Genomic DNA, 18,616 nt, shown 5'->3' with positions numbered 1-18,616 from the left:
TACTGAATATGTCGTTATTCAGGCGCGTAGGACGCAAATTTTACACGAAACTGATTTTTATTATTATTACACAAAAGGAAGTGAAAAAACATTTCACCGAATGGAAAGTTCAAAATGAGTTACTCGGGTGTTTTGTGACCTGGATTTTTATTGCTTATCCATCATTTTATTTTACAACTATTATTTACTTTGCTTGACCTTTATTTTATGTCTTATATTACTGTTATTGGGTGATAAATATGTATATAAACCGCCGATATCATGTTTTTAACATGGTCAAAACAGATGAATATTGCAGCTAAGAAACACATCGTAAGTGGGCTGGGCTGGGCTGGGAAAGCGGGGTGAGCATGGGCTGCCCATTCAGGAAAAACGACGTACATTTGGCTAATATCATTATATCATTGGGCAGGTCCCCCCCCCCCCCCCCCCCCCCACACACACACACACACACACCCACACACACACACACCGGTCTGAATACCGTAACAGGTAACTCATATGTTCAGTTAATTTATTTTTTACAAAATGTTATATGCCCGGTCCCACGAGAGCCCCTTTATATTAATGCAATACTCTCCGTTTCCCAGGGAAACTTTCAACTAAAAAAATATATCTGTAAGTCAAGTTTTTTATTGTACAAAAGTTAAATTAAAAAATATACATATGTACAGGATATGGTACATGTTGCTCCCTGAAATGGAGCAAAGAGAGAACACATTGCTGTTTGATATGAAAATGTTTCTCTTCCCCCTCCCCCTCCCCCAGAAAAAACTTCCTTCCCTCTTTATGCCTTACACTGGCTGTAGACACTTCTCTTCCTATCTCCCCTCCTTCTCTCGATATTTTCCTAGTTTTTATATCTTTTCATTTATTTACATAAAATGTATTTTCTTTATCACATATTATATAAGTGCCCCCTTCCTCCTCTCCCCATCCCCTTTTTTCAATATTTTATTAATAACTTATATATATATATATATATATATATATATATATATATATATATATATATATATATATATATATATATATATATATATATATATTTTTTTTTTTTTTTTTTTTTTTTTTTTTTGTATATTATATGAGCCCCCCTCCCTCCTCCCGCAACCCCTTTCTCTCCCTCCCTGTCAAAGTTCTCCCCCCTGGCAAAGTATTCACACCCTTCGCCCGTGTCTTCGAGGTTTTCGGCGGGTGCTTGGTCTAGCATCAGTGGAATTCTCGAGGCCCGCGGGACGAGGTCCGGAGATGTCGTCCAGGCCTGCACATGGGTCCCGTCGAGTGGGAGGCCGAGCATGGTGGAGAGCTCTCAGAGGATTATTCCTGCTCTGGAAATAATGGACATGGTCTTCGATGGAACGCATGGTGGTTGTCCTGTGTCCAGTGGTCAGGGAATTCTGGACTCCAGCACCACACCGTGGTCGCCTGTGGGGCCGCGCGCCTATGTCCGCAGGAGTGACAGGGCGACCCAAGGGCCGTAGAACTGATGGCCGAGGGGCCGTTGGTGGGTGAGGGGCGAGCGGCATTGGAGTCAGCCTTGGAAGATGGACCTGAGTCGCTGTCCCTCTAAATGCCATTGGCACCGGGGAAGGGGTCCTTCTTCTGGCATCAAGAATGCCTGGTAGTCTCACAGGAGAACCATTTTGGCTGAATGAAATAATTGAATATATATATAGTTTTGAGACAAAAAAGGAGCGAAACGGGGAGATAGAGAGAGGGAGTACAAAATGACGAGATGAAATCAACCACTTATCTTTGAGCGTAACCTCCTTGTCAATATGAAACATCTTACAGACATTGTTTCAATTCTTCAAAACTTGCAAATAATCTAATTCTTCAATAAACTGACTCCAAAAACTGAAATTGATATGTAAAAAATAATTAATAACTTTCCTTCCTCTTTATGCCTTACACTGGCTTCAGACACTTCTTCCCTTCCCATCATCCCACCCTCTTCCGATATTTTCTTATTTTTTATATCTTTTAATTTATTTATATAAAAGTCCATTGCTAAAGCGATGGAGAAAGGTTCCGTACATAGATACATCCCTTTTACACTTAACTTCTCAGTTACGCTCCAACCGGTATAGACCTTGCAAAAACACAAGTCCCAATTTTCTTTTTTAATTAATAGGCATGGCGTTAAAAAATAATACACAAATTAACTTACCTTTCCCGTAAATTTCTAAAGACGAATCTCTGCAAATTACTCATTTTTATTAAGTCTTCTCTGACACAACTAAGCAGTGACAGCGCAATCGAGCTATCCAAACTTGGGATGGCGGTCGACTGAAGATGACGTCACAATGCTGACGCGAGAATAACGCTTTTTCGCGATTGAAAAAAATATTTAAAAAACCTAACTCACTTAAAAATCGTCCTTTATTATAAATAAAATTTCGCTCCAGTTTAGTCGTTATTATTCAGGTAAAATAGCGAAGCAGTAAGGTCAATATATCTTATGCCGTCTAAAATATACTCGATGAAGTCGACATTATAAAAATGAAATACCCATAGTGACGTCACAATGACAATTATATATAAGTTCACATAGATCAAATTTCGCTCATAATGTCAAAAAAACATTATGTCAGAAGCAATGAACGTGAGCCTTCTCAGTATTGAAACAACAATCAATTGTTTAGTACTTTCCTTCGCGATATTTTCATTAATCTTCAAGATTCTTGAGGGGGCAGTAATTAAATAAAATAAATTCCTTACAAAGACAGTTAACAAGCACGCATGAAGTGCCGCAAACCCATGGGCTACTGTGCCCACCAATACAACTTACAATCTTGATTACGATAATGATAAAAAGAAAATACTACTGAATAAATAAATAAATAAAACAATTTACACATGAAATAGCTTTCTTTAAATAAAGAATGGAATAAAAAGAAAAAACATTTTAATCTAAAAGAAGTAAAATAGGTTGTAAAAACTCGCGAAAGGATGAATTTATATATTCAAATTACTACGGATCCAAAGATATTTTCTGACAGTCTTCCAAATTATCTTTGTTAATCCTCCATTTTAACCGTCTTCCGACTGAAAAAATTAGATGCCCATCAATGTAAACTTCAAAATCTGACCGTATTCCGGAAGACCCAGAAGACGGCCTCAATAGTCTATTACATGAATATTTTAAAGTACATACACACCGGTTAATGACCTAACGTTATCGCTAACCACGTCCCCGGCCTCCTCTACTTAATTTATAACCCTTTTGGGTCAAAATCTGGCCCATTTAGGGAAACAAGCACGGCAGCAGCACGCGGTAAAATGCTAAGTACATGCAGAAGATGTCAGGGGTATAATTCTAAGTCCATTTTTGGACGTGTATTCAAGTTTCCTTAGAATTGAATGCCGCCGTTCCCTCCCCCCCCCCCCCCCCCCCCCCCCCCCCCCCCCCCCCCCCCCCCCCCCCCCCAAACTCTTCTCCCAACGGCGCACTCGAGAAAACCCACAAAATTGAACAATTATTTTTGGCCGAGACGTACAATTCCTTTTCAGTGTTAGTTAATGAATCAAAGTAATTCGAGAGTGAGAGTGGCGTTAATTATAATTTCATTATTTGATTTGACCAACTGGCATTCATACACGTACCGGGTATATCCTACCAAGAACACGTGTAGGCCTACAGGGTCATGATCACGTGGCCAGGTAGTTTTGATTTTTTATTTAAAATTCATTACTATTATTATTATTATTATTATTATTATTATTATTGTAATTAATATTTCACTTTTACATACATTTGTGACGAATTGCCATTGATCAATGGATACAAGCGAACTTGTTTGGAAACATCGTTTATTATCCCTTTAATAGGTTACAAAATGAGCAACATAAATGCATACATGTATCTGCCTGATATAATATTGATTCATTCTGATATGCACTTACATGAAGACTACGCTGAAGCATTTCTTTAACATACTGTGTTCTTGAGTGTGCGCGCTCGAATGTGTGTGTGTATGTGTGCTCATCTTTTGAGCTAGAATAGCACAACATGTATGTTTGCGAGCATGCATGAGAGTATTTGCGTATGTCCATGTACGTTCCAGTGCACGCCTGTCCACGTGTGTGTGCGTGTGCTTGTTATCATTTGACCTTTGTGCAAACACAGACTAGTATAGTCCAACTTATCAGCTTAGTTGTGAAAGCAAGATATTCCATCACGCCTTAGACTATATACCCGTTACATCATGAAGAACAGGACGCGGAGAAGCTCACTCCATATACATATATTAGGGAATAAAAAGCGTCATGTATTATTCTTCACTGAAAATTTTTGAGCAACAAGCCGCGACCAAAATACAGATCACGTAACAATAAACACTTTTTTAAAAAAATGCACCGAAGAGGACTTCCATTTGGATGGAACAATGCTGGACGACTGTTTGTGATCAAGTGAACAGTGAAGCTGCAAAACAGCCACCAAGCACGGTATTTTGCATCTACATTTTACATGTACACAAAAAGAATCTTTCCCTCAGCATTACTACATAATATAAGCTCCAATAGAGGTTTCTGGACTGATGGAAACAACTGGCACTATTTTTCCTACATCAACATACAGGACATAATATAATATATAGAAATATACTAACAGCACCAGGGGCGGATTTAGGCCGTCTTCTGGGTCTTCCGGAAGACGGTCAGATTTTTAAGTTTACATTGACGGGTATCTAATGTTTTCTGTCGGAAGACGGTCAAAAATGGAGGATGGATTAACAAAGATAATTTAGAAGACTGCCAGAAAATATCTCTGGATACGTCCCTGAACTGCAAACTGCACTATCCCCAACGGTCATCTTGGGATTCTACTAGCACCACCAGAAGCACTGTGATAACAGTATCAAACCTAGCACAAAAATAGATATGGAATATGACCTGTATTACATTTAAAGTATATATATATATATATATATATGCTGACATAGGGCTCATTCCAAATAATACTATCGTTCTATGTAGATTGATCCAACTCCTTTAGTTTACAGCAAACATATATAATCACCAGCTTTACTGCATTCTACTGAGCGCCAGGAGGCGGCGTTGATCTGTTAATCTGATTGCATTCAGCGAGAGTCTCTGCAGAGTTGGATCGTTCTACGTGAATGATAGTTTAATTTGGACTGAGCCCATAAAAGCGAAGTGTAACTGTAGTGACAATGCTTACAATAACAGTAACAATAATAATAATAACAGAGCATGAAAGCTCAAAAAGCTGATATTAAGCTACAATAATGTCATAAATATTACAGTGGTCATTGTTATTACAATAAAGCAACAGTCAATTTTTCAAACAATGGCAACATTTTTGCCATTCTAATCAAAGACGTATTTTGATAGAAGCCTAAAAATGTAAAAGTTACAAAATCCACTGGATGTGGTTGGCTAGGGGTAAAAAACTGTAGAATTCCCCTAAACTGAAGACTTGAATATCATGAACACTAGCATGTATGAATTTTTTATCATTTCAAATGCACTTCAAAAGAGAAATGGCCAAATATCTGGCAGACTGAAAATAAATAAAGCCTAGTTTTACACAAAAGTATGTTTAAATTTTAAATCTTGGCACCCTTAAAGGCAGTGTTTGTTCAATTCCACAATTCCAGGCTCAGCAATGAGCAGTAAATAACTACTAATGTATTTTCCAAAACAGAAACTTTCTATAAAGATAAGTCAACTTTATATTACACTGAAAAAGACATCAGCCAAGGTGGTTTATTGTTGTTTTACCTACATTTTTATAACTAGCGTCAAGAGAAATCCTTACTGCTTACAAAATAAGTGTTCAGAATGATTGCTTTTCTCATTCCTCACTTGATTCTAGTCAAAGTGTCACTTAATGCTGTTCAACAAGTATTTAAAAGTGTCACTAAAGAAAAAAATCCCTGTCCAAGTTAACAAAAATTACACAAAAGCTGCACTAGGATACAATCTATATAAAAATTTTTATCCTCCTGAAAATTTGATCTTCATGAGCAGTTTGTTCTGAACAAATAACAGGCACAGTTTGATGCAAAATTTACAAATACATCGAAAATAGGTCTTAACCTTAAGACAAAAAATACAGTCATAGCTTAATCCAGGATAAATCTTTAGTCATTCACAAAAAATAGAGCAACTGTTGACCTAAATTATGTCCAATACTCACATTATTTAGTTTACCCACTTTAGATTAATCTGTGGTCAAAGTAGTTAAAATGTACAGCCTTAAAGATTAAAGACCAATTTTTGGCTTCTTATAATACAGTTCTAGAATAGCACATAACATCTACTAGTACATAACAATTGTCACCTTATATGAACATAACGCCAAACCCTACATACAGAGTTTTCTACCAAAAAATGTTACTTAGAATTATACATAGCCTTGATCAAGCCTTCATATTTATTAAAGATGGGTTTTCTCTTCAACTTAAAGGCGTCCGTGACCAGTCCCTCATCCGGTGTCCACTGGTCACTGACCACGGTCACTTTCTGTGGTATCTCTGACCTGTTTAGCTTGGCTGGAAGAGTGAGTTATGTAAATAAATAAATAAATAGTATAAATAAACAAATAGATGGCTGATGTATGTGGAGAGAGAGAGAGTGAGGGAGAGAGACAAAATTCAATTGTTAGAAATGAGATAGTTACACAATGAATGAATAAATTTTGCCATTCGAGATGAGACAGGTTCTTTTCTTATCTCTTGAGTAAAGATGGTATAAAGATAAACTGTTTCTAATTACACTCAGCAGTTCAACATTTTTGGCCCACTAGGCATGACAATCATTTGCTTATCAAACTTCACACTAAATAAGTGAAAAACCTGACTTTATTTAGAATATTTTTTGTAAATGATTTACTTTTTAACCATATTATGACCGATTCATTAATATGTTATCCTGTCAAAGAGAGAGAAAGAGATGGAGAGAGAGAGAGAGAGCAAAAATTTCACCTTTCTTCCCCTCCTCATTAACTGCCTTCATCATTTCCTTCTCCACTATCTTACTGTGACACACACTGTCCATGTCCCCAGTGTCCAGCCCCAGACCACTGGCCAGCTGCTTCAAGTTCTTCATGTTGGGACATATGAGGGCCACCGTGTAGTTCTGACCGCTGTCCCCGTACAAACACACGTTATCAATGAGCGGGTGCATTTTCAGAGCTGTTTCCACTTTGCTCAAGGAGACATATTCTCCAGCTTGAAGCTTGACCAGGTCCTTCTTACGATCTAGAACATGAAGATTTTGTAACTATTACATAACTCAATATCATTATACATTATGCAATAAACTAATTTTTTTTCCAATTTTTTAAGAAAAATTGCTACTTTATAAAAAAAAAAATTTATATCAAAACTACTGTTTGTATTTGGTACATACAGCTGATATATTTCAGACGCAAGTTTTTATTTATACTAGTATATGGTTTATAGCCATGAGGTAAATGTGGACCATAGTCTTTAAAAAATATTATTTTTATTATTATTATTACTGTTGTTGTTGTTGTTGTTGTTGTTGTTGTTGTTGTTGTTGTTATTATTATCAAACCAAGCCCTACCAATAATCTGTAGACACCCATCCTCCTTGAACTCGCCAATATCCCCAGTGCAGAAGTAACGGATCCCATCAATTGTCAGAAAGTCTTCCGTGGTCTTCTCCTCATTCTTGTAGTAACCCATGGCAACATTACCACCACCAATCAGGATCTCTCCTCTAGGATTGGGCTCATCATAGGGAGTGTAGCCACCTGGTGGTAAATCAGTGAGAAGTGCATATGATGTATCATTCACACAAACTGATAATTAAATTAGGTATACGTTTTAGCTAATACAAACATCGTAAAATTTCTGGATTTTGGGTCAATACCAAGCAGTAGTAAAAGACACAATTTATAAGAAATTAGTGCATTTACCTACCCAAATGGGCCAACATTATTTTCTCTTCCATGATTCTGACATTTCAATGACTTTTTAACATTCCACATTTTTATGATGGCTGGCACCTGAGGGGAAAACTTGCAAGATGAAAATTGTGATCCCAACTTGACTCCATCCAGTCTATAAACAAGAGACCCCTCCCCCCACAACCCCCCACCCCACCCCACTCCCCACCTACCTTCCTCCCAATCCCTCAGTAAGACCTGGCAGCAGATGACTGGGGCTCCTACTCTGCCTGTGCTACGGTCTGTGGCTAAAATCAATCAATCAAATATTAATAAATAACAAACTGATAGAATATTTCCATTTAACAATAACAATGTCCAAAAGATACATTTCAAACTAGAGTTTGTGACAGAATTCAATTTCTAATGTACATTTAGTCTATATGCTATAAATATAAATCATCATTTTTATTATTATAAATAATATCGTTGATTATAAGTCTCATCTAATATTGGCATATTTTTAATACAAATCTTTCAGTATTATCATCATCATTACTGTAATCAATTTTTCCAATTCATTACTATCATAATTTATTATTAATATCACACTCTTATTATATGTCTCCCCCCCCCCCCTTCCCAAGTATGTACCACCAACCTTTATGCACTGTCCCAGCTCCAGCAGTTTCAGTTAACCCATATCCCTGACCCACTGGACAACAAAATAAAATATTCATGAATCTTTGAGAGTCCTTCAAGTATGTACCACATACCTTCATGCACTGTCCCAGCTCCAGCAGTTTCAGTTAACCCATATCCCTGACCCACTGGACAACAAAACAGAATATTCATGAATCTTTGAGAGTCAGCAGAAAGAGGGGCACCGCCGCACAGCATTAGACGCAGCCGTCCTCCCAGGATGGCACGCACTCGCTTGAAAACCAATCTGGCATAATAAGAATAAGAATTTTGTTAATAACATTTATTTCAAGTCAAAAATCCATTAAAATGTTCAGCATACCTTAAGTTTACAAAGTAATGATTTAAGAAATGTAAACAATATTAATGAGAAGAGTTCAAATTAAATTAAAAAGTAAAAAATTAAACAGCCTAAATATTAAGATAAATAAAAAGTACAAAATGAAAATCCTGACTCTCATTAAAATTCACTCCATTCTAATATAGTTTTTTTTTGTGTGTGTGTGTGTGTGTGTGTGTGTGTGTGTGTGTGTGATGAGATGATAAGCAGGTGAAAGAAAAGAGCACCTTTCACTTTCAAAGATCAGATCAAATGCCTCCCTGTCTGAGTTTGGTGTGCTGAGATGGGTTATAGTTGTGCAAAATTAGTCAGGCTCAAATCTAATGGAGACAGGCATCATCACTTAATTCTTGTCAATGCTGGGATGTTGTGAGTAAGGTAGGCCTAACTCCAATGGAAACAGACATCACTCACCTGTCAATGATGGGGGTGCTGTTCCCAGACTCATATTTTGCCAGTTTATAGTTGTACGCAAAATGAAACAGTTTTCTGCTGAATAGACTTCCCTCGTTTACTTTCTCCCAAACATTTTTATACAGGCGATCTGCAATCAGCTGGAACATAATTCAAAAATGAGCTTTTTACCACCTGTCAAACACAGTCACATCATTAAGGCTTTTTTAAAGGTGTAAAAAAAGTCAAGTCTCATATTAGGTAAAAATTTGACATTTTCTATATAGTGCATTGTGATCTTAAATAAAATGTGCCATAAAAATTTTAGCACCATTAATAATATTTCTATTATTTAGAAACAATATACTTTTGACTACATTTCTCAAAAAAGTATCAAAGCCAGTCATGTGCACCTTTCTCAAGATGTAAAAAAGTCAAGTTGCATATCAGATAAAACTTGTACATTTTCTGCAAGTTGCATTGAAATCTATGAAATATGCCATAAAATAATTCATTATAAAAATCAATATTCCCATTATGTACTTAAAACAGTATGCTTTTTGACTACATTTCTCAAATACTATCAAAGCCCCTACCGGCACAGCAGCCAACAGAGTGGGCTTCAGTACAGTGGCATCCCCTTTACTTCCTCTCTTGATCCGCGTCGACTGGTCCGTGATTGTTTGCGGCGAGGAGTATCCAAGGGCGACACCATGGGCCAAACAGGCAAGCTCTGGATAGAAGAAGCTTTATCATCATACAGGAAGCACCTCATGTATGAGACTTGAGTATTTATTGGTGGAGGTGGAATCATGGGTGATGTGGTACGATGTACTTATTTATTACTTTAGTACTTACTATCTTTTAATTTTTAATAATAATATTTTTTTTTACATTTAAATTGGTAATTCTGATTGGCATATTTATTCCTGGTCCCACTAAAGCCATATTTAAATTTATATTTGCAAGCTTTACCTGCTGTCAATTCCAAAACATGAGCAAGTGGCAAATAGGCAATATAAACATCTCCAAGCCTGAAATTAAAGAAAACATTATGAGTACAAAATATGTTTAAATCAAGTTTTATAACTCATTTCATGAAAATAAATTATATAAACAATTTGCACATGGCATGCAGCTCTGTTTTAACAGAAAAACATCTTTCTGGGAATAATTTGCTCATGTAATTTGAACTACATAGAAAAAATAATGAATTAAGATATGAAATAAAGTATTTGGTAAACAGATAAAATAAAATCAATGTTCACCGACTTTGAACTATTGTGGAAATTCAGAAAATGATTGTCAAATAAACAGACTATCAGAAGGGTTTTTCAAATGCCTTTTTTTCAGAGAGATTTTGTGGCACCTACCCAAGATGGCCGACCCTGTTACACTGTCCTGCTATGGCAGACATAAGGTTACCATGACTCAGCAAAACCCCTGTAAATTGCAGTTCACAACAGATACATGAATTGTATGAAAAAGAGTCAATGCATTTGATAATTCCAACTTTATATTTAACAGTCTTATTTTTATTTTAACACAAACTAGCATCTACAAGTAACTCTTTTTATTAGGACAATCAAAGTATCTTAAGAATTTCTCAACGTTTTCCCCAAATCTCAATAGAAAATGCAAAAGCACATTCTAATGTTCTTGCAACTTATTTACTACTTCATACTTGTAACTATGTGCTAACACAATCTTTCACTGTCTGGTACAGTAGTGCTACAGTAGAGGACAAGAATCGCCTCAATTGCGTAGTAAAAACTGCCAGGCGCATTGTAGGTAGGGACCTGCCGTCTATTGAATGTTTGTATACGAGACGAGCGCTCAAGAAAGTAAAGTCAATCACGAGTGACCCTGGTCACCCAGCGAATAGCCTACTTATGCATATGTCAACAAGCCGACTGCGGTCATTAAAAGCAACCTCCACGCGCACTAAGAATAGTTTTTATCCATCAGCAGTACGTATTTTTAATGAACAAAATGTATTTTAATAATTCCACTGTATCACATTTTATCGACAGATCATACCAATTTTCATTTTATATTTGTATAAATATGACAATAAATTATTATTATTATTATTATTATTATTATGTCATTAAAATATGCCAACTGTACTTATCGCGGCCATATTGTAAGTGGAACCTCTTCCAATGATATCACAAAGTTAACATCAAACTAGTTGGCTATCTGAGTTAAGAGGTCTGAGAGAGAAATTTGTGTTGAAATGGTTATATCTACCAGAAATGGGAAAGGCATACCTTTGGGAGGACCTGTAGATCCACTAGTGTACATAATGACTGCCAAGTCACTACTCTTGGTCTTTGGGCAAGTCCCTTCCTCTTGAAAAACAGAAAACAGAAATTATGATTTTAGTTTTCATACCTGATGTGATATGATGTAGTGTAATGTGATGTGGATTAAGAACTAAATAAATAATTATTTTAATGTACTACCCATGAGCTCAATATACACGTGTATATCACGCTAGGGGTAGCAGTGCAAGATTTGTCCTATATACAAAGGAAAATGTTTACGTTTCCCACCCAAGCCCCCTAATTTTGAATGGAGTTTTATGCTGATATCACCACATTGATATTACCATACATAGGGTAATATTACCATGCATACCGTGATATGGTGATATCAAAATACACAATTTTTGCTACAAAATGTACCTCACAGTTAGAACATATGAGCAATACAATTCTTTTACTAGCATATCAGTTCTTTTTTTCAATAATGAAAAATATTCTACAAATTAAACAAAAGGTTTCAAATTGCCAAAAATTTCCCCTAACCAATCTTGTTGTTGGCCCCCTCCTGTTCTACATCCAGCATGGAATGTACCCTGACATTGGTGGGGAAGTCCTTGGTGTCAGGAGTCTTAGAGTGATCAGGGTGCTCAATGTAGATTATGTGTTGCACAGTCGGCATGTTGGGGAGCGTATCCTAAATATTTAACAGAAAAATTTCTTCATTATTTAGAGGTAAAACCGTATTTCTGAAAGCAAATGCCAGATTTAGAAAATAAATTTTATAATAGCAGGTGATTTTAAAAGTGTTCTGAAGGAAGTAGTGTCTACTGTTTCACAAATTTTTAATTCCTTTTTAATGTTAGTCTAAAGTCTTAGACCAAACTTAAGTCTATTTTGACACAACGATCAAATGAAATATTATGAAATACATGTTTAAATAAATATTTCTGATAAATACTTTGAAGTGAAATACTACTGGTTATCTTGAACAAAAGTAGACCAAAATTTTGGTTTAAATGAAAGACAATTTTTTTTTTTTTTTTTGGGGGGGGGGGGGGAATTTTTTAATATTTAACTTAATACCATACGTACCTTAAATTTATGGACCTGTGCGTAGCTGGTGATGACTATACTGACTTCTGTCTCGTTGACTCCATACTGCACAGCCTCTTCACCCAAAGTGGCATATAAAGTGACGACTTGAAAAAATTTAATTAAACATTAAAAATTTAAGATAAATAACTATACCAATACTGAAGCATTAAAAACCGAAGAGCAATCCATAACCGCAACCCTCCACCAAGGTGAAAAACAATAAAAAATTATTTTAGAATATCAGAAGACTTGGATTTACTTGAAATTGTTACCCTTTTTCCACATCTGAATAATATAAATGTATAAAGGTATAACATTCACTGTTTAACTAAAATGAGATAGATAGTTTTGTTGATAATTAACTCACTTGGGAAGTTGTACTTCAGGCACGCCTGAGCTGCTATAATCCACTCGGGAGATGTCTCTGCAAATATGACGATCTTCTCCCCTGGTTTTAGTCCCAGCAAGAGCAGACCTGCGCCAAAATTTGTCACTTTTTCATAAACTTCTTCATAATTCCACCAGCTATATTTGCCAAATATGGCCTAGAAATATGAAGATGAAGTCAGAGACTGAAGTGGACCTCTTCAAAAAAATGCAAGTGCATCTCAACCTCTTCACAATCCCTTTACCAGTAAATATATTATACATATGTACTCAGTTTTACCATAATAGTGTAGTACACAAATTTTCAAAAACTTGTCAACAAGTTTTGACAGCACAAAGTTACAAATACCTATTCACATTTTGGGGAAAAGGCTTACTCATTTAATTCAGCCATTGATAAAAGGCTTTCAAATTGATGAAATCAAATGCACTGTTTCATATATAGGTAAAAAATACTCTTGACACAAAATTAATTTATTTTTTCATCATTATATAGGAGCCAAAGAAAAAATAACCTCATCCATAAATTGCTCCTCATATTAAGATTTATTCAATGCCACATCTAATATACTAGCCTACCTTCTTAAAAACTTTCCCACTGGGCTGTTTCTCATCCTCTTCACTCAGCAGTTCCCTCTTTCCCAAGCACCTGTTTGGTCCATAATTGTCCACTGCCCTCTTGAACAGTTCGTCCACTGTATCACAGCCAGGGATCAGGGTGGTCACAAGGTGGTCTGAATCAACTGACCGCCACGGCTTACCAGGGTCATCATTCTCTGGTCTTGCCTGAAGAAAAAAGGTTAAAACTTTGGCTGAAAGTTATGTGAAATAATTTGATAATAAGCATTATCTGGAAAAGAGGGAGGTGTATGAACTTGAAAAGGTCTCTCTGAAATATTGAAATTACTTTTTTTTTTTTTCAGTTTTTACAAAATGCTAATAGTCTGTCAATATACTGTTTTATTTATTTATTTTTTTATTATTATTATTTTTTTATGAATGGTTGAAATATGAATCTACCAAAGAAATTGAACATATTTTTTTAATTATTTGGCACATCTGTCAGTTTACAGCTAAGAGAAGAATGCTTTTTAGTCAATGACTAAGACAGAAAACATGTTTCCATGCTGGGAGAAGTCTTCACTTGCTCTACAAATGTTACACATTATAGCACCAGTATACAGTAATGACTCAATCTTTTCCACGGGGAAAATTCATCAATCTCTCAGATATTTGATCTTGAAATCACTTTTCTATATGGCATCTTTGGTAATATTACTGTAAAGACTAAAACAATTACATGAAGGTAGAGTGTTTTCACAATCGGAATGTTACGTTGTCCTTTTAGGAATTTTTGACTAAAACAATAGTACTAGAACAGTATCAGTAAAATTAACAATTTTCCCAACTGAAAATACCAAGTTACCAATGTTATACTTTCAGGGTTTGGACCACCTTCACAAAAAATTGCAATTAACTTTCAGAACAAACATTTTGTCTGACTTGATTCCATATAAAGTCAGTTAAAGTCTGCAGATTTATGATCTGTTTAATAATAAGATATACCTGCTGAATGTTTCAGACCAATTCTCACTTACATATGTACTTATTCAATTATTTATTCAATTGTACTACTTAGTCTATGGATTTATCTTGGGGGAGGGGAGCTAGGGGAAGGGGTTGGCTGTTTAAAGTTATTCTTCATCCCCCAAATTTCTAAATAGTGGGCCCACTGCCTCCGAGTTTCCATAACCCAGATGCTGTGAGATAGCATGTCAAATTTCAAATCATTTATGTAATTTTCATTACTCAGGTACACTGTACACTACTGTGCTACCAGCCTGACACATGCTTGCTTCTAACCAGCAAATATCAATTTGCAACATGAATAACAGGCTTTCTAAACAGATTAGGCATTTGTGACCCTTGCCTCAGATTTGTGGGCACAAATGCCCAAATTAACGACTTGGACCAGGAACTACGTACTAGTACTGTAAGAACCCCAACTATAATAGAACAGAAAAGCAGCCATGAGGACAGCAAAGCACACCCAAAATTTGTAAATCCAAATTGTTTTGTGTGCTCCAAGCCCATCCTTATAGCTAGTAATTTTGCGCTGAGGTACTTAATATCTAGACTCTTGTCATTTTTGCTCACAAATCTAAGGCTCATGTTAGCAAGTGGCAATTATCATTCATGAAGCCTGAAAAAGATGATTCACTCACTTACTGTTGGAGTCTACAGAAAATGTGAGATTGATCAATATTTCAGATCATTCTTCATCATCTAAGAATAATTTGACAAAACTAAATCAATAAGATAGATTAAACTCAAAAATTGCATAAGAGTATATAACAAAGATTTTGCCTTTTATGACATTGGCTACTACCAATATAAACTTAGAATTGGTTAGATCATTTTAATGATAATAACTCTTCTTAAAAAATCAATTTAGAGAGTAATTAACTAGTGATACATTTCAATGATGATGATTTTAAAAAAATCAATCAATTAAGGAAGTAATTAGCTAATAAATAATAATGCGAACAGAGCTGTGATGGCAGAGCTTGGTCTCAGCCGTGTGCTTTCCTAGTTGAAATTAAAATGGCTCCACTATACATATATGTGTGCATATTTACACATGCCCTCAGCTGAATGTTAAATTCATATATACACACCTGTCTACATACATAATAACTAGATATACCTTGATATACTCAGCTTTTACCTGTATGCTGATATTGAACAAATGTTGAACATTTATACACCAACAGCTGCTCGCCCTGTGTCCTAGATAGTAAAAAAATATAGACAGGGCAATTTTATCTCTCTCATTCATTTCAGCAAATTTGCATTAATGTCCTGCATCCTTTAGTGATATCAGTCTCAGTTTTTCAAAAATAAAACCAACAACTATATTGGCCTCCTCCATATCTGAGCTTCCAAGCTATGATGCTATTTAGACATTTCTTTAGACTTTATCCAGGGCACACACATGCCATCTTGTTTTGATTACTGATTAGTTTGCAGCATACTAGTACATGACCCCTGTCAATGCAAAGTCCCACATTTGATGTCCCCCCCCCCCCCCCCAAGTTTGAGAAGGGGGTATATATAAGACTGGGTTCTCATCCCTAGATCGATCTTACAGGATAGGTCCATCTTTCAGCTTACGTATGTAGCTTAGGTGTCTGGCATGCCTGCTGAAGCTGCTAATTAACGATAGTTAATTACCCCCTATCAGTTTCTGTAGACATGACAGATATCTTAGCCGCTAAAGTTAATTGCAATTAAGCGAGAATCCCCTTGGAGATAGTTCGATCCAAAGTTAGTACAATAGTCTCTGGGAATGGTCTCTAAATTTCTGTATTGGAGACATTTGTACATATTGATGGTAATGGTGAATGCCAGGAAATTAAACATTTTGATATGTGGATGTGCAGTGAAATTGGGCTGGTAAAAAGTGTGCCCTTCCAACATGCATCCTCTCTCTCTCTCTCTCTCTCTCTCTCTCTCTCTCTCTCTCTCTCTCTCTCTCTGGTCCTAGTTCAGGCACCGTTTTTATTTTCTTAATTAAATTTTTTATGAGGATAGTCTCTTTAACTCCTTCATTCTCCTGCAGCTGGCATTCCTCCTTGGACAAAATCCTGCTGTTATATTAATTAGCTACCGACTGCATGATGCTTATATTAAGACAATTTACTTTTTCAAGTTCAATAACCTTTGTGCAGTTCATGACTTACCTTAATTCTGTTGGATTTACTCAATTTATAGACAGGACTGAACACCAGGAAATAAATGGGCCATGTCACAAAATCATATGCATAGACCAGTCCTTTTATTATTCCTACAGCGACATTGGCAAAGATATCAGGCATAATTGTAGGCTATATCTGAAAGAACAAAGGAAGAACATCTGTGAGTATTTTCAGTATGCAACTTTACAGTACGTGTCACTTGGGGTTTCAGTCTTTGGGTATTGGGGTAGGGTGGGGAGAGAGCATAAAGATTATTTATTTATTTATTTATTGATTTATTTATTTCTTCTTTGTCTTGCCGCGCTGAGCATACCGGTATATGTAAATGGTAGAATTAAAAATACAAATTTACTGTCATATGATGTATGCATGCAGACACTGAGATGGAAAATTTAATTGGATTTGTCTCATTTGCTTGCAACACCATAAAGTTAATTTTTTTTTTTTTTTGGGGGGGGGGGGCAGGGGAGGAGATATTATTCTTCAGCTGGGAGGAGGGGGGAGAGTTGGTGGGGGGGGGGGGGAGAGAGAGATGCAGCCTATATAGCTGAAAATGCACAAAGCCAATAGCTAGTGGTGTTCCATGTAAAAACAAATTTATGCTAATTCTTTTTGCAATAATGCTTTTAAAAAATATTGACTATTATAAATTAAATGCTGCTGAATCAAACTCATTGGAAAAACTAGTACATACACTAGCTGGCATATGCTGCATGCAAACAGAAAACAATTCAATAATACCCTCTTGTTATAAAACATATATACTATAGTATTTATATTATTGAAAACTATGTCTTGTTGAATGAATGAAGGAAGGAATGAATGGTGCCGCATCGCATTATTTCCACCAGTAGCAAAATGGCAATGGAAACAGAAATACTGAGAGGGGGGGGGGGGGGGGTCGTAAAGGCTAACATTTAAACCAGTGGCACTACACGTAACACGTATGATATGCACCCTCTTGATTTTTCACAAGATTTTCATAGATTCGTCTTTATATAAATAGACGGTCATTTTACTCTCTCTGGCTTTTGGTAATTTTCCCTGTACATAATATATCTGCCACCCTGGTAGAGTGTATCATATATGTAGATACAAACGAATCCTGAGCTTGCCTTGTCACGTGGGAATTTGCACACGCTTGTTGGGTTTTATCCTTGTCTGTCATTGTAATTGATAAATACAGAAATCCTTCTAGTGAATGATAAACTGAACCAAATTAACCACACGCAGAAACACCTGAAAAAGCTTCAAGGGCCCATTTTCTATAAGATTACTTGCTTAAGGATATGACACTCACCTCTCTTCTGGCAAGGTTACTCACATCTCAGATATCAACACGAACGGGAAGCCAGCAACACTACGAACTTTGAACCGGATTCATATTTTACACAGCCTACGAAACCTGAAGTAATATGCTGGTTCTTCAAATCAAAAATTCGGGGATTTCGTGAAAACATAGATAGGTCTTTTAGTTTTGCTATGATAGGTAACACCACAATATCGCACATTGTTATTGTGAATGGCAAAATTATAATACGGGTCAAGGACAGAATATAAAAAAATATATATTTTACAGAAATGCTACAGATGCGCAAGGAGCACAACCAAGAGTGTGATGATGATTAAAAATCTCACCTAACACAACGGTGGCTGGACTCCTGCGTTCGGCTGCCTCCAGGTTGAGGAATCTTAGGCTGTATTCCCAGAATTTTTAGATCGATCTATCCCCGCGGGGAGTCTCACTAGATTACTGTCAGATGATCCGACTTAAATATCCGTCCCG

At 36.2% G+C, this 18,616-nt stretch overlaps 1 protein-coding gene across 1 annotated transcript; it reads right to left on the bottom strand.

Moving 5' to 3' along the window:
* Positions 1 to 3,799: 3,799 nt before the first annotated feature.
* LOC106160660 (fatty acid CoA ligase Acsl3-like) lies at positions 3,800 to 18,345 on the bottom strand. Its single transcript, XM_086998262.1, has 16 exons — positions 18,131 to 18,345; positions 16,816 to 16,965; positions 13,652 to 13,858; positions 13,053 to 13,230; positions 12,683 to 12,789; positions 12,134 to 12,284; positions 11,594 to 11,674; positions 10,694 to 10,763; positions 10,296 to 10,354; positions 9,917 to 10,053; positions 9,342 to 9,481; positions 8,662 to 8,834; positions 8,119 to 8,193; positions 7,562 to 7,750; positions 6,957 to 7,232; positions 3,800 to 6,524 (listed from the first exon to the last, which is right to left on the bottom strand). The coding sequence occupies exons 2-16, from the start codon at positions 16,948 to 16,950 to the stop codon at positions 6,367 to 6,369; spliced, it is 2,136 nt and encodes a 711-aa protein (XP_086854388.1). The 5' UTR covers positions 16,951 to 16,965; positions 18,131 to 18,345; the 3' UTR covers positions 3,800 to 6,366.
* Positions 18,346 to 18,616: the final 271 nt, after the last annotated feature.

The sequence above is a fragment of the Lingula anatina genome, chromosome 10 (assembly GCF_051362555.1).
Source record: "Lingula anatina isolate TDL-2025a chromosome 10, LinAna3.0, whole genome shotgun sequence".
NCBI lineage: Eukaryota > Metazoa > Brachiopoda > Lingulata > Lingulida > Lingulidae > Lingula > Lingula anatina.
Note: the sequence above shows the minus strand (reverse complement) of the source record. Positions and strands in the feature narration are given on the sequence as shown.

Bases quoted from the DNA above. Each gene is read 5' to 3' on its own strand.
- LOC106160660 (XM_086998262.1), bottom strand. From the start codon at position 16,950: ATGCCTGATATCTTTGCCAATGTCGCTGTAGGAATAATAAAAGGACTG. The intron at 12,285-12,682 runs GTACGTATGGTA...TTAAATATTTAG, and splicing joins CACAGGTCCATAAATTTAAG to GATACGCTCCCCAACATGCC. The intron at 10,054-10,295 runs GTAAAGCTTGCA...TCTTCTATCCAG, and splicing joins TGTTTTGGAATTGACAGCAG to AGCTTGCCTGTTTGGCCCAT.